The sequence below is a fragment of the Mycotypha africana genome, assembly GCF_025528875.1.
Source record: "Mycotypha africana strain NRRL 2978 chromosome Unknown BDF20scaffold_3, whole genome shotgun sequence".
Lineage (NCBI taxonomy): Eukaryota > Fungi > Mucoromycota > Mucoromycetes > Mucorales > Mycotyphaceae > Mycotypha > Mycotypha africana.
The window spans coordinates 516792-532945 of NW_026515727.1; the positions used below are offsets into that span (position 1 = coordinate 516792).

At 37.1% G+C, this 16154-nt stretch overlaps 5 protein-coding genes across 5 annotated transcripts; 3 read left to right on the forward strand and 2 right to left on the reverse strand.

Moving 5' to 3' along the window:
* Positions 1-704: 704 nt before the first annotated feature.
* BDF20DRAFT_857965 (AP-1 complex subunit theta-1) lies at positions 705-1774 on the forward strand. The gene is made up of 6 exons (XM_053080386.1): positions 705-741; positions 805-961; positions 1031-1052; positions 1142-1250; positions 1316-1351; positions 1432-1774. Exons 1-6 carry the CDS (start codon positions 736-738, stop codon positions 1561-1563), a joined length of 462 nt encoding a protein of 153 aa, XP_052937907.1. The 5' UTR covers positions 705-735; the 3' UTR covers positions 1564-1774.
* Positions 1775-2030: 256 nt separating this feature from the next.
* Positions 2031-5621, forward strand: BDF20DRAFT_833639 (uncharacterized protein; the record flags this gene model as incomplete). Its single annotated transcript, XM_053078666.1, has 7 exons — positions 2031-2145; positions 2302-3757; positions 3853-3937; positions 4007-4098; positions 4160-5265; positions 5350-5430; positions 5500-5621. 7 exons carry the CDS (start codon positions 2031-2033, stop codon positions 5619-5621), a joined length of 3057 nt encoding a protein of 1018 aa, XP_052937908.1.
* A 2469-nt stretch (positions 5622-8090) lies between these two features.
* Positions 8091-12735, forward strand: BDF20DRAFT_971307 (uncharacterized protein). Its single transcript, XM_053085026.1, has 5 exons — positions 8091-8552; positions 8628-9014; positions 9087-9135; positions 9195-11546; positions 11622-12735. Exons 1-5 carry the CDS (start codon positions 8373-8375, stop codon positions 12548-12550), a joined length of 3897 nt encoding a protein of 1298 aa, XP_052937909.1. The 5' UTR covers positions 8091-8372; the 3' UTR covers positions 12551-12735.
* A 518-nt stretch (positions 12736-13253) lies between these two features.
* Positions 13254-13680, reverse strand: BDF20DRAFT_816651 (uncharacterized protein; the record flags this gene model as incomplete). Its single annotated transcript, XM_053077173.1, has 3 exons — positions 13254-13352; positions 13435-13518; positions 13600-13680. 3 exons carry the CDS (start codon positions 13678-13680, stop codon positions 13254-13256), a joined length of 264 nt encoding a protein of 87 aa, XP_052937910.1.
* A 388-nt stretch (positions 13681-14068) lies between these two features.
* BDF20DRAFT_816634 (GTP binding protein 4) lies at positions 14069-16092 on the reverse strand (the record flags this gene model as incomplete). Its single annotated transcript, XM_053077172.1, has 2 exons — positions 14069-15751; positions 15868-16092. 2 exons carry the CDS (start codon positions 16090-16092, stop codon positions 14069-14071), a joined length of 1908 nt encoding a protein of 635 aa, XP_052937911.1.
* Positions 16093-16154: the final 62 nt, after the last annotated feature.

Here is a 16154-nt window from a genome sequence, read left to right on the forward strand (position 1 = left end):
TTTTGTCAGTTGCAGTTACAAAATTCTGTTAAAAGATAAAAAGATAAAAGTGGGAAAAAAAGGAAAAGAAAAATCAAAGGTCCCTTTTATAATTGAATTTAAAAGAGCATAGATGGTCCACATACTGTAGAAACTTCGAAAGACAGAAAAAAGTTGTGGTGCAACAATTTTCAAGAAAACTGTCGAGGATTTTTCCATAAGAAGCAAAGAGTGTTACTTACGGTAAAAAGAAGGAATATCAATTGAGAGAATGTGTATGCCCTGGAAGCACTCAACAAATCACACAACCTCTTTCAGCGGGAATTAAGCAAAGTTTCTTACATCATACTTGGATTTTCCGCAAATTTCGCAGGAGTACTTTTTTCATTTTGGCAGTAAAATCCCATCTTTTAATAGGCCGTGCTTTTGCAGTTATTTTGGTAAATGATGAGGATTTTATTGAGAGTATTCTTACAATATTTGACAATTTACAGTTTTTAATACGTTTAAAGAAATCTTTTTATTACAATTTAACATTGGTTTTGAGCATTACTTGAATCAGTGTTCAAAAGGTTATTAAAGCCAGTACAGCAGCCAATAAACGACGAGATTTTCCTATCAAAAAATTGTGGAGGGAAGCTCTTAATTGGGAAGGCTAACTGCACACCATTCAATGCGCTGTATTTGCATCTGCAATTTGTTTGTTCAAAGAGGCAACTGCATTTGCTCACATTTCGTTCTATTTAATATACTTTAATGGCTGTAGGATGAACAACAAATGCTAAAAAGAGTTGAATAAATTAAGATATTAACCAAATATTATAGATAAATTGGCTACTATTGGTTAGCAGACAGGGAAAAGTTCGCCTCACAAAATGGTTCATTACAATTCCCCCAAAAGAAAAAGCAAAGATTGTTAAAGATGCAACCCAATTAGTCTTGGCTCGTCGAGTCAAGATGTGTAACTTCCTAGAATATAAAGGTAAAACGCTTTCATTCTTAGCCAACGTTGATAGCCTTGCACATTAACTCATTTTATGCACGTATACAGACCAAAAAATTGTATACAGAAGGTATGATTGCGATTTTTAGTTACGCTTACGAAATTCGCTTTTCAGCTTTATAATGGACTTTAAACTCTTCCGTTCATCACACTTTTTAGATATGCGAGTCTTTTTTTTGTGGCGGGTATCAACCAAGACGACAACGAGCTTATAACACTTGAAATCATTCATCGCTATGTGGAAATTTTAGATCGTTATTTTGGCAATGTATGTGCATAAACTGCAACACTTATAAATACCCTCCTTTTGACACCACGGTTTTCATTCCTTAGGTTTGCGAGCTTGATTTAATTTTTAACTTTCAAAAGGTAGAGTGATTTCTTCTTTTTTTTTGGCTTCATATTCGTATGGCAAAAAAATTATGTAACTTATACATATGAAAATCTAGGCATATTTTATCCTCGATGAGCTACTTATTGCAGGTGAATTACAGGAAACCAGTAAGAAGTCTGTATTAAGAGTCATAACACAAGAAGACCAGTTTGAGGAACAGGAAGGAAATGAACTTAGAGCAGGATAGATTGTTAATCAACCCGATTTAGGACAGTTATTTTATCAATCCATATTTAACAAAAAGTTGTCGCATATGATAATGCTAGGAAATTAGCATCAGACTTTCAAATTAGCCTTTTTTGTTGTGGATATGAGGTGTCAGTGAACTTTCATGAAGAACCTTTCAAATTTTCAACATGATGAGCGTTTTTATATTCTAATCCTTCAATAATACATCAGACGGACGGTATTATTACGTGAATTAAGTAGAATGATTGACTCCTATGGGGTCCTGATGACTACGAAGACATAAGCAGTTGACCTGGATAATATAGTAGCATGCCAGATTTATTTTCTTTGATTTTTTCTACAGTGGTTACTGTTCATTGTGTGTTCTTACTGCAGTCACAGATTTTTGAAGTTGAGAAAACGCGATTTCTTTCAGGTAAAATGCTACATTTTTGTTTCCCTGCGATAGCACCAAAATAATCTGCTATGGAAAGACCTTTTGAACCCAAAATCGATCCTGATCTCGTCAAAATAAGAGAACAGGTAGATCAAATTGTATTTAAAGAAGAGAAACGAGTTGAAATAGCACCTTATATCCAAGGTATATATTTTTTCTGCCCTTGCAACTTAAGGATTAGAGATGACTGAACGCCACTGCCACGATTACCATAGATCCCGAATCTTTCCAATACTCAACGGATTATCCTAATGCTTTTGTTAAAACATGCACTACGCAATTTCCTGCTACTATAACAAGTCTTCTTGAAAGTAATAAATTACTATCGTTGCCTATCCTCTCTAAGTGCACTTTGTATACTAACGCAAAACCTTTCTGTTCCAAACGTTCGTAAAACTCCAGACCCTAAAATCAGCTATAAAATGGGATTCCTATCCCTGATTGATCAAGTATGGTTTTCAATGGGTTCTTCACTATTTATTTGGAATTACCAACAGTGTCATAAAAAAGTAGAGATATTCCGATACGACTCTCCTCGAGATGCTGTTGATTATACCGATGTTCTACAAATATCAACCATCCATCGTGAGCTATTTATTGCTACAAGAAATAACATTTATCTACACAGAATCGAACTTCCCAGCAGTAATAGCAGTGGAAAAATGAAACTGACAACTAACTATATCATCAAAACCAACGGTATGATTTTGTCAAATCCAATCCAACTTGCCACTTCTTCAGAAATGAGTCGGTATTTCTTGAAAGCTGATGATGGGCATCTATATGAACTCAAACTTTTCCACAACCATAGAAACGACACCTTGATTGATCACCAGTTAATACAGTTAACGGCCAATCCTCTGACTTATTACTTACCCTCTATCTTTAAAACTGTTTATCCAACCACTATACAATCCATCATCGTCGACAAATGCCACAATTTGCTTTATACTCTACGCAGCGATTCTAGTATCAACGTAGCCGATGTTTCTGAAAATGGTTATCGACCGCTTTTCACCTTCACTGAGCTTCCTTTTTTGGTCTCTTTACATCTTGTAAACAATTCAACAAGCAATATCAAATCCACAATTGTGGCAGTGGCACAAAATGGCCAACGACATTATCTTCAATTCTCAAGTCATCAAAATTCAATGACACACAAATTCACGTTACCATCCCCTCCTATACCAGGCTCGCTGTTATTCAATGCTCTGACAACCGAGCGATTAGAATACTGCTATATCGACAATGAACAGTTGGTCTTCGGAGCTTCCCTTTGTAAAGCAGATAAGAGATACTTAGTATTGACAGCATGTCAGTTAGTAGACGAGACTGCAGAAGGAAGGAATTATGTCCAAATGAGTGACGTGTATCAGGAAGAAGTGACTGAAAAAATATGGTCCATTAAGAAAAACAATTCAAACAGCAGTATGACATATAACACCACGCTGGAGGATATGTCAAAAAATGAGTATCTTATCCTTACTGCATCTGGTATCGCGCATTACGTTAAACAGACACCAGCTGACTTTTTGGAACAGTCTCTCTCAACTACTGTGCCGGCTCAGTTTTTTAAGTTTACATCTCGCTATGGAGCAATGGAGACGAACTATACGGCATATGTTTTGGGATGTTTAGGACGAAGTTTGGAACAGATAACAGACTTTCTACATCAATCTTCAGCAAGAGAAGATGGTCTTTTGTTGTTTTATACTAGAGTTGTGCGGGGGATATGGCGAACTCCTTTATATGAACGGTAAGCAAACAATTGAAAGAAGATGCAAATTCTTGCTCACTATGAAATGGTGGGCCGATGAAAGGTATCCATATAACTTACTTCACGATTTCCAGTTTGAACGACGATAAACTAAAATTAGCACGAGATTCTTTGACGACATTACTTAAACTACTCAATCATATGCAAATCCCAATTCATGTAAAGAAGAATAACATTTTATCAAGCTAGCCATTTCAACGTGATTTACTAAATGATTGCATTCCATAGGATAAATTGTTCAATATGATAACTCGATCTCTGGAAATCATATCTCTTTTACGCTATCTAAATGAGTTCAACTGGATTAAAATCTCAGAAAAGTAAGCAATTGTTAAGATTTCAAATGGTTAGGAGGGTACTAATGAACATTGTATAATTTAGAACGGATTGGGAAGACATTCGCTCCTATTCGCAACTGATGTGTGACGAAAATGGAGCTATTGTATTGCAAAATATTATCTTTGCGGCTATTCATATTATCAAATCGCAACAAATAGATCAAAAGACAACCATGATAAACAGTTCTACACCAGTCAGCGATTTCCTGGCATACAATTGCCCATCGATATATCATCAAGATGCTTTCACTTACTTTAAGGGTGTCGAATATTTGTTGGATGCACATTATACAGCAGCCGAGGATGATAAGAAACAGCTTTCTGTCAACCATTGTGCAGACTGTTTTAATAGTATCATACATAATATCGATGCTACACGTTTGGACCCTATCTGTACTATGATTTGTGACCTAGGATGCCATTATGATGCTATTAGGCTGGTTTATGCCAAAATCCTCTGCAATGAAACAGACGAATTTATCAATTACCATGAACAAATTGTCCACCCTATTTTCCAACGTGCACTCCATTCAAAAGGAAAAGAATACTTACTGCAAATCATAATCCAAACCCTTGCTCTCAGTCCTCAGTCATCACACCACTTCGATATTTATCGATGGCTACTTTACAAAAGTCATGTTGAACAGCTACTGATTGAATTAGAAGAACCAGATATTCTCGAGTTTTTACATTCGCCCTCTTTACATCCTACGGTCAGATATTCCCTTTTGCATGCTTATCATGCCCATCGTCAACAATTTAAACTTGCTATTCAATATTTATACGATTTGGCACACTGTGAAGCATCCGATGATAATCCTGTGACGTTTCGAACGCGATACAGTGCTTTACGAAAGGCACGTCAATATTATGCTTCAGTGCCTGATTTAGAGCAAGACATGAAGAACAGGATAGAGCATGCGTTGGCGTCAGCTGACATTCAAAAAAACATTTACAACGCCTTATTGGAGAAAGGCAAGACACAGGATGTCAGTGCATTAGAATACGGCTTACTTACAGATAAGGATTTATTGAAAGATTTTGCTTATACCCATCAGCTGTATGAAGAAGGTTTGATGTTGTTGGATCTGATGAAGGATTATAATTTCGAATATGTTCGAATGGCCTACGAAAAGATTATAGAATCAAGTAAAATAATCATAATACTTATGCGCAACTCCCACTTTTGCTGATGAAACTCACAAACTACTTTTTTCTTTCTTTTACAAAAAGGTCAAAATGAAAAGGACTTACAAAATAAGATTGTCGAAATGGCTAGATATGTTTATCCATCAATTATATACTTCCCTGTCTGTAAGTATAAAAAAGTTGTATACTTCCTTATACATTGTTTAATTTGTAATCTCAATTCCTTTGTATCAGATATCATCTTTGACATACTGAATCAGAAATACGGCGAACAATTTGCGAGCTCAACATTAAGAGCATCTGGCGTTCCTGCAGAAGTAATATCCGAAGCGAAAGAGGAAATAATCTTTCGATGAAGGAAGCTAGCAGAATATAGTTTGCTGGACATGATACACAAAAAATGATATATAGTTGTAAACCCATACGCAAATCCTCATGCATTTTTTTTCATGGTTCAAAAGCCTGTATCTACATGGATCTATACATACTGAATAATTCAAATTAAAGGTGTATTATAAATACAATATCAATTGAAACGATGCATCTAAGTGTCAAGGGCAGTAAGCCTTCGCTCAGGTTTGCTTTTGTCATTATCCTCCAAATTTTTACTACATGAAGAGGTGTGAAAAGACACTTGATGTGAATAAATAAAGCAAATTATTTGAAATTTTGACTATAAGAGCATAGTAGAGAGAAATGGAACGAAAAACCACAACATTACTAGTTCGGTACCTCATAACCTACAGTGTCTGACAAACATGTGATGTTTGAATTTTAATTCTTGAGCGTTTACCATTAAAGCAAGAAAACTGAACGTTTATAAATCCTAGTGAGTATCAGAAAAGTTTCCGTATGATGTAAAGACCTTTCCACAGGCAAGTGGCGGAGAGAAGCCGAAAGTACATTTTCCCTTATTCATCCTTTTCACGTTTGCTTCACTTATCAACTATCCTCGGAATTAAAAAGAAGCTATTATCCGAAATCTGAAAAGTACTACGGTTAGCAAAGTTTCTAAGCTAATTTGGATTACTTCACTTGCTACACGCATTTGACAGTTCACAAAACATGCATCTGGCATTTGTCAGAATTGGGCCTAACCCAAAAAAAAAAAGAATCTATCAAGACTAAACAATAATCAGTCGAACAGACAAATACCCAAAGCTCTTCACGTTTTCTCAAAACAGTTGCTAGGGCTGCCAAACAAAATCAGATCATCACAAACTGCGAGAAAGGTAGACCATCTAGATCACAATACTCGGTAGACTGATTGTCAGATCTTTCTATATCGGTCAATTAACCACAGCTGTAAAGACTGCCCGAAGCCCCTGTGGCCAAGGGTACGATATTTCGACTTAGACATAGTAGATTTCGAAATCTTCGTAGTTCGACTCTAGGCTCAAGAGATCCGCGCTGACATTATCAACCGAGGGTCGACATAGTTCTCCTAAATGGCTTAAAGCCCATAAAATCGCATTGCAGAAGTTGAGAAGAAGGTGATTACATCACGAGTCAAAAATAATCATTTAGAGTCAGTCAGCAAGACATGACGTGGGTTAAAATGTGAATCACTTCAGGCATATAATATCAACTTTGTTTACGAAGTGGAGACAGGAGCTTGATACTATGTGGCTGCTTTGTACAGTATGGGCTTGGCAAAGTTGCATTGACGAAATCCTTAAGGGTGATTTTGGAGACGCTAAATAATGTTCCAAAGCATAAAGCCAATTTGACTTTGGATTGATTCGAAAAAACACAAGGTAAATGCTTATGATAGGCCTTCATATGCACCTCACCTTAGCTCATCGAGAACACTTTATATTGTTCTTAAATCAAGATTGCATCGTGTGGTGTGCCTTCCAAAATATGGCTGAACTCTGGGATCACGTTTAACGTTTCCAACGTTAGTATGGGAATTTAACAGCCGAACTATGTATGAAGCATATAGAAAGCATACCAAAAGAGCAAAAGCATTAGCAAAAGCTAAAGGAGAATGAATAAAAGAGTATCAACCTTCAATAAAAATTTCGCTCAAGTTCTACCACTTCAATTCATTTCGACCAATTCTACAAGTGGTACTTTGATCCGGCTACACCCCATAACTAGCATCAAGCGGGAGCTTAAAGCGCTTCTATTATACCATATCTATTCAGGTCGAGCACGAAAGTGAAACTAAAGTACAGGGAATTTATACGGTTAATCAAAATAAATTGCCCGCATTTTTATGAGTACAAAGAAAAAGATAGTTGATCAAAGTTAAACTCAAGCCGATATTTGTGTATATTAAAGATAGCTAACTTTATGTTCCATGATATTGAGCACAGTGAAATTAACATCGATTATATTGAGAGATATTTAGTATTATATAGAATTAGTGTTTTGTTTAATTCCTGAAAAAAACCAACCAACAATGAATTACAGAGTAGACTTTGTGTTACTGAAAACCCCTACGATTCCATAACGGAAAAGGCAGCAGTGGGTAATGTAGGTCATTTCTGTCTATGTTGTTATTAAAAGAGTTCTAGACCTCTTCAGCATAGTATAGGAAAAAGAACTATGTTTAGCAATACGAAGAAGAAAAGTTATATAATGGTGAATGCGATCAACTTTACGATCGATATTTTAATAAGGTACATGAAGCTCCTCTTTAAATCCAATGTAAAGTAAAACGTGAGTGTTTGTTGTGCCTGGCCCTTTTTCTGTCGTATTTTCTGATCTCAAATAAGTGAGAACCCCTCCCCGTCTCCTTCACTAATAAGGAAATTGCATTTTAGCTTTTTTGTACCTATCACTTTCTTCTATTACGATTTTCCCTTTTCTTCTTTTCTATAGCACTTTCTTGCAGACAGACCGCAAGAAGGTTTTGAATCATATAGACGTTTATATATACTCTCCTTACTCTTGCTACTCTTTTTCTGAGTCCGTAAGATCAATCTTTCTGCCTAAACACACTCGCTTCTTTTTTCCTTTTATTCTTAACATAGCCATTTTTGTGCAAGTTTCATTCGCTCTACTTCTTACGCACACTCACTTTTACGTCCAGTAAACACAGCAAAACCGGCCGTAATTGAATCAAATTTCTTCATTCTACTTGTACGCACATACACCAAATGTCTGTACTTACGACTATAACATTACCATCGAATAATTGCAATAGCAGCAACAGCAGCAGCAATAACAACAATAATAATGCAAATAAGCTGATATGTACAGCATGTCAATTACCTTTGGAAGGTCATGTCATACGCGCTTTAGAAGGTGTATATCATGTCGACTGTTTCCGATGTTATGTAAGAAAGACTGTTGATCAATATTAAAAATAGAAACCTCTTTTCTCTTACATTGACACTTCCTTATAAATACAGGATTGTAGCGAGCCAGTTGCAGAGACATTTTTTCCCATCGAATTAGAGAATGGTCTCTTTCGCCCTCTTTGCGAAAAGCATTACTTTCAACGATTCGATTTACGCTGTGATACCTGTGGTGAAGAACTTAGCCGAGGATCTTATATTACAGCTGTAGGCAAAAAATTTCATTTAGAGCACTTTTGCTGTAGTGTGTGTCAATTTGTTTTCAGTCCTGAAGACTCTTACTACGAACATGAAGATCGAGTTTACTGCCATTATCATTATTCATTAAATTTCGCAATGAATTGTCAAGGATGCGAAACAACTATTTTGAAGCAGTTTGTTGAGATTAATCGGAATAACGTAGATGAGCATTGGCATCCAGAGTGTTATATGATACATAAGGTAACGAAAACAGAAGGTTAAAGACTTGAAGTCTGCTTGATCGAGTGAGTAATACTTAATTATATTGTCTAGTATTGGAATGTCAAACTTGCCCAAGAGTTCGGTGACAACACTCTTATAGGTATGCGCTAGATCCTCACATGCTAATGTTCTGCAATCAATCTAACATTTTTTTTTTAGATTTTTGTCAACTCAACTCAAGCGAACTGAAAGAAGTTCAAAATGCCATGGAAGATAAAGTGTATCGCATTTGGACAGTCTTATCAGCATTTGAAGAGTCAGCGGCAGGCTGCATTTCGGATATGTTGATTCAAATGTCAGAGGGGAACTATGTTGAAGGCGTTAAAATGGCCGATTATTTTGTTTCCCATATCGAGATCCTATTTTCAGCCATGGATGATCTTGCTTACCATTTTCAAAAGCAGTTTAAGCAAGAACTGGCGTATGATAAAGAAGCGACCATGTTATGTAAAAAGATATCCAGTTTCTTTTCATTGCTATCTCATACATCTCTGCAACAACAGCATCAACAGCGAGCCAGCAACGACATAATTACACCTGCCAGTACTGGTATATCAATGATGAATAATGATCCCAACTGCTTTTCACTTCAACAAGCACAATCAAGAAGTCATCCATTCAACTTGGGCAATAGCGGTCATAAGCTGGGTATTACACAGGATTTGGTGTCTCTTGTTACTGGACTAGCTCATTATCTAAAAGTTCTTATTCGCATCGGTTTGATCGGCACTTTACGACTTGAAAAAAAGCATGATCCCAATGCTGTAGACGTGAGCCGTTTCTTAAGCCAACTTATGGAATTAGCGAATAAAAGAGATCAAAGGCATCTGCAGCAACAATACGAACAGCGATATGATAATGTTTCGTCAGACTTATGCCAATTCTGTAAAAAAGTATGCGAACAAGCTTGTTTCCAATACAAACAGCACTATCTTTGGCATCGAGAATGTTTTGCCTGTTCTATGTGTTGCATGCCATTACGCGAGGACTATGAACAGACTTGGATAAATGACACATCAGCAGCGATCGTTTGTAAAAAATGTTATGTAGCGGATAGCAAATTGCAGCAAGATAGCGGATATAGTCAAGGAGCAGTAGAAAGTGTATCGAAACTAAAGCAGTCCTCATTTTTATTGAGAGTAGCATTACGACGATTATATTCCTTGTTGAATATACCAGATCCCATGCTGGTTTATGGCCATCAACAGCAGCTCCCTCCTTATCATCTTCAGCTGCAGCCACAGCAGCAAGAAAAACATTCATATAAACAGGATCAATCTCCTTATCCATCTTACCAGATACAACAATCACAACAGCAGCTGCCGTTACAGCAGCAGCAACTGGATGGCGAGCAACAATTGTCTCCTTCAACGCCTGTTCCACAAACGTCTGTCAACGATCACTTTAAAGTTGAACTATCATCACCGCTGCAGCAACAACAAGAACAGATTCCGCAGACCAAGATTAACTTGACTGATATCAGACGAATGAAGTCAACACACATGATGAGAAAAATGACCAATTCTCATCGTGTTGGAAAACGTTCAACACTCATGGAAACGCCCAGCCCGAACATAGCTTACGTATCCAATAAAATAGAAATAAACAATTATAGTCAAAATGAAGGGCAGCAACAACAGGTTTTGGACAATTGTATAGAGAAAGATATGAACCAGTTAAACATCAGCCATAGCAATCCTATCTCACCATCACATTTCGAGCATAACACTCGGCCGTATCATCAACAATATAAATACTCGAAATCAGTCCCAGAAGCAAAGAGCTTTTATTTCTCAGAGTTGGGTGCTCTTGAACATTTCATGTTGAAACATATTGCTGTGCTCTACTTGGAAGAAATTTTACATGATCATTTCACGCTAGAAGAGTTAGTAGAATTAATTGATGAGCACAGTAATCGCCGCAACCGAAAAAATGGACATCATGGAAATAGTAACAGCCATGGTAACAGTAGCAGCAATGGTGGTAGCACGTTATGGAGTAAATTTGTGACTAGTTTGAATAAAGCAGCTTACGGCAATCAGCAACAATATACCAAAAGCACGGGTGCAGCACGCTATTATGCAAATAATGGAACGACAAATAGTGTTACGACGGCACCTACTACATGCGCTACTTTTGGTGTCCCACTAGATGTACTCGTCGAGAGAAACGGCATTGAATCAAATTTAGGTCTGGGACCTACGCGGATGATCAAAATTCCGGTGTTCATCGACGAAGTGATATCAGCTATGAAACAGATGGATATGTCGGTGGAAGGCATTTTCAGAAAAAATGGAAATATTCGTCGATTGAAAGAATTGACGGAGGAAATTGATAGAAGTTATCCCGGTGGCAGCAGCAGCAACAATAATAACGATAATGATTCCGGAGGCCAACCTTTTATAAACGAAACACCTGTTCAATTAGCAGCTTTAATAAAGAAGTTCTTAAGAGAATTGCCAGATCCTTTGTTGACCCATAAATTACACAGATTATTCATCACCGCTCAAAGTAAGTAGCTTTCTATTCTTTTCTTAAAAGGAAAGCTAGTCCTCATCGTATTTGTTTGTTTATTTTAACAAACAGAACTTGACTCAGAGGCGGATCGCAAACGTGCAACCCATTTGGCATGTTGTCTATTACCCAAACCAAATCGTGATACGATGGAAGTCTTATTCAACTTTATAAAATGGGTATCAGAATTTGCTCAAGATTCCACGGAAGGTAATGGAAATGGTGGAAGCAAAATGGACATCAATAACCTGGCTACAGTACTCGCACCCAACATTTTATATTCAAGTTCAAAGGATCCTGTTCAAGATGAATCTTTTTTCGCTATTGAAACAGTAATTCTGTTATTAAAGAATGCAGATATATTTGCCACAGTGCCAGAGGATTTTATCCCATTGCTGCAAAATCTATCATACGAGGATAACAGCATTAACGATGCAAATGGTGATATGATGGAGATGAGTGTAAAGCATATACTAAAAAAATGTGAAATGGTCATGAAAATGAAGAAGACAAAGTCAATGAATGGGCCTATCCCGCCTCAATTACCACGCCAACATTCTTCCCCGGCAACAGTATTAACAGCTCATTTACCGCCGCCACCGCCCCATAGTTGCAGTAGTCCACTTACATCACTACCACTGGGGCCTCTCACAACTTCATCCACTCCTTCAACACCTTTTGCTCAACAGCATTTGCAGCATCAACAACATCATTATTTCACGTCACCTAATACGAAAAGTACTAACCATACATTGTCTTCCTCCCCTACATCTATATACCAACAATATCTTCCACCGCCACCACCACCCTTATCATGCTCACAGTCAGAGTCAGTATCTACAAATGAAGGAAGTTACTTTACATTGGACAGCCATCATACGAGCAGTACCATAACAGTAGCAGGGAAAGTAGATATAATATCACCATCACTTACCTCACCTCTGCCTGCTATGAATCGATCACAGTCATCTACAGAATGTCCAGAACGATATAGTAATTAGTGACTTGTTATATGATAATAACAGTGGTACTCGTTATGCAAAAGACGTTACAATGGAATAATATCATAAAACTACAAAAAAGAAAAAGAAAAGTAAGAAATAAAGTTATTCATTCCTTATTACTTGGTCTCAAGTAATTCAGTTTATGGACGAATTCAGTTTATTTCTTTTGAAAAAGAACTAAGAAAAAAAAAAAAAAAAAAACCAAAAAAACGAGACCTTGCATATCTTTTATGGAGCTTGTCTATATTTAACATCTATCTGTTTTTACATACATTTATACTGACTAAAAAGTCTTTTTCCAAAACAAACGCTTTGTCTAAACTTCATAAGTTTCTTTAGCATCAGCAGGGGCGAACGAAGAAGCAAGCAAAGCTTTACGTAAGGTCGGTTTGAATTTGAGTAAATCCCAGGCTTCTTGAAATGTACACTATACGTATATTGCATTAAATGGTTATCAATGACAGTTGCTTACATATATGTGTGAGCGCAATTGTTACCCATTTTCTTTCTCTAAACCTCATTTCTGGCCATTTGTCCATAATTTCTTGAACTTCAAATTCATAAAACCAAATGTTGCCTTTGATATGACCATGATAATCATAGTCTAAAAAGTTGCCGATACATTGTTTAATTCGACCTCTAACACCGCCTTGTTTTCAATGGTTAGTGCTGATGCTGCTTTCATGTCAAATCATAATATCTAAATTTGTCTGTATATGTTCAAGTATATACCTTCTTCATATGTCTCGCGTTCAGCAGATTGTTCTTTGGTTTCATCATTTTCCCAACCTCCTTTAGGCTTTTGATACAGCATTTCAGATAATAAGAGAGTGTACTATCACTTTACAACTGATGGGTATAAGAGAATTTATCCTACTTACCAACACCCAAACATCTTCATATTTGCTACTGGAGATAATCAATACTTTATTCGTCTTTGGATCAACGGCAATAGTCCCAGTCACCTGATATAAGTGTCAAAAATTGTTTGAACTATGCTTTTCCCACTCGTTTTCCCTTTATTGTTTTCTGGAATGACGCTTTACTTGTCGAACATTATTTTCATCGTAAACTTGATGATCTCGGCCTGTACGTGCTTCTTCTGAAAACTTTGTATGGCTGCTCATGTCGTAGTGCTTGTATTGTGAAGAAGATCTAAGAAGATCTAAGAAAATTAAAAGAAAAAGGTGAATCAAATGACAAGGCGGAGAAAGGTTCAATTATGTAAAATGGGTGATGCTCAAGATTACATTACCAAATACGGAAGAATGGCATAGGTCGGATAATCTTTCGGAAACAGAGTTGTCTGTGACAGATTGATTTAAAGCGAAGTCTAATGTTTTTTCTTTTTTTTTTTTGACATGAGTTTTATTACAATAGATTAAAATTCTAAAGGTCGATGGCGGAAAACGTGCAATATAAAAAAAATAAAAATTTACAAGAAACGAAGTGATATAATAATAGAATTAGGGAACGGCAGAGAAAAAAAAATAATGAAGATAAAAAACCACATATTTAACGACGGTCTGTTGTACCGTTACCACGTTTACCACTGAACAAATGCTTGGGCATCTTGGTTTGAATTTGTCTATCAGCTTCACCACGCTTACCCATCTTGGCTGCTTGTTTTTGAACATTTTTCTTCTGCTTATCAGCTTCCAATTTCTGTTTAACATTACGGAAACCTTCTTTGCTGATTTCCATGGCTTCAATTTCACCACGGTCAGTACTACCGGCTTCTTTAACTGCAGCATCAGGCAAGGCTTCATCTCTAGTACGTTTACGTGATCGTGCATGTTCAGCAGCGGCCGAAGCATCAATGCCCATTTCTGCCAATTTCTCGCCCATCTCATTAACACTTGTGAATTTGGCGGTCTTAGGCAGAGCAGGTCTCGTTCTACCATGGGCCGCACGGTGAGCTTGTACAATCAACTTCTTCTTTTGACGAATAGCATCAGCCGCCACACGCATTGCTTCCTCATCATCATCCAAAATCTCGTCGTCTGATTGATAAAATCCTTCAGCTTCTAAACGTTCTTCTTCTCTTTCAAGAGCTTCCAGTTTCTCTTCGATTTCAGGGTCGATGAAGTCAGCAACATTATGACCGTCCAAAAATTCAGGAATGGTATCGTATTTCCACTCATCACTAGCCAATAAGTATTTCTTACGCAAGTCGACGCTATAAACACCAGCACCACCATTTTCCACTTCCAAATCCTTTTCGAGAATACGGCGGTTAGGGTCATTGGGATCATATTTAACACGAGATTGAACTTCGGCGGGTATATTAGGAAGACGAGCCACGCCGTCTCTCTGTTGAGGCTGGGCCAAATGTATCTTGTTGATTACATCGTTAATCTTATTACTCTTCATCTTCATTTCAACACGGGCTTGTAAAAGTCGATCACAGGCGGTATTTCTGACATTCATCACGCCTTCTTCGTTATAGCAAGACATGGTTACAACCGTTGCATTTTCTTGATTTGCAATTTCTTGAATCCACTGCTTTTGCTCTTCAGGTAGGTCTTCAGGCTTGGCTTGATCAATCTTATTGATCACCAACACAATAGGCTTGTTGGCAAACAAAGGTTTGATATTGTGGAACAATTTCACCTGATCTTCAACACTGTAACCACATTGTTCTGACAGATCCATGAAATACATAATACATGATCTTAAATGAGCCATAGCAGTAATAGATTGCATTTCAATGGTGTTACGTTCTTCTAAAGGATGATCAAGAATACCAGGCGTGTCAATGACTTGCCATCGCATGTACTTATAATCCATATGACCAACAAAGAGTGATTTGGTGGTGAAAGCGTAAGGTTGTACATCCACATCAGCACGGGTGATTTTGTTGATGAATGAGGATTTACCGACATTAGGATAACCACAGATCAAGAGTGTACGAGTGTTGGGATCGATGGAAGGTAAACGGGATAAATGTTGGCGTACTTGTTCAAGATAGGCTAAACTGTCTTTTTGACGCTTCATAACGGTAGCCATACGGCCTAAGGCAGCTTTTTTCAATTGCTTACAACGGTACAGAGAATCACCGAATTTCAAAAGACGGACATAATCTTTAGCGATTTGATCGATCAAATGACGAGCAGTATTGATCTGACCGAGAGCCAACTTGTAGTGATCCTTATCGTACAAAACATTCATTAAATCAGCATAGAAAGGGTGAATATCCTATTGTTACAGTGTAGTAAAGAGAGTCAAAGATATCGGATATGAGTTAGGGGCTTTTCCCAAAGATGCATAAATGAAAAGAATACGCTGTTTGACAGTTGTTCATCAGACTTTACCTCTAATTTGGGAAACTCTTCTAAAATATTCTTGAATTTTTCATCAAAGTTTTCTTGCGTAAACTTGACTTTACGCATGTAAAACTGTCTGATACGACCAATATTGTAGTTCTTGTGAATGACAGTAGGAGTCTTTCTCTGCGTCTTGGACAAAATGATATCAATGAAATCATTTGACGTAGGCACAGGTTCGATCCTTTTGAAATTATAAAGAGACACACTCATTGCTATAAGTTTATAATACTTTGGTTAACAAAAGGAAAAAGAAATAGGATATAAACTAATGG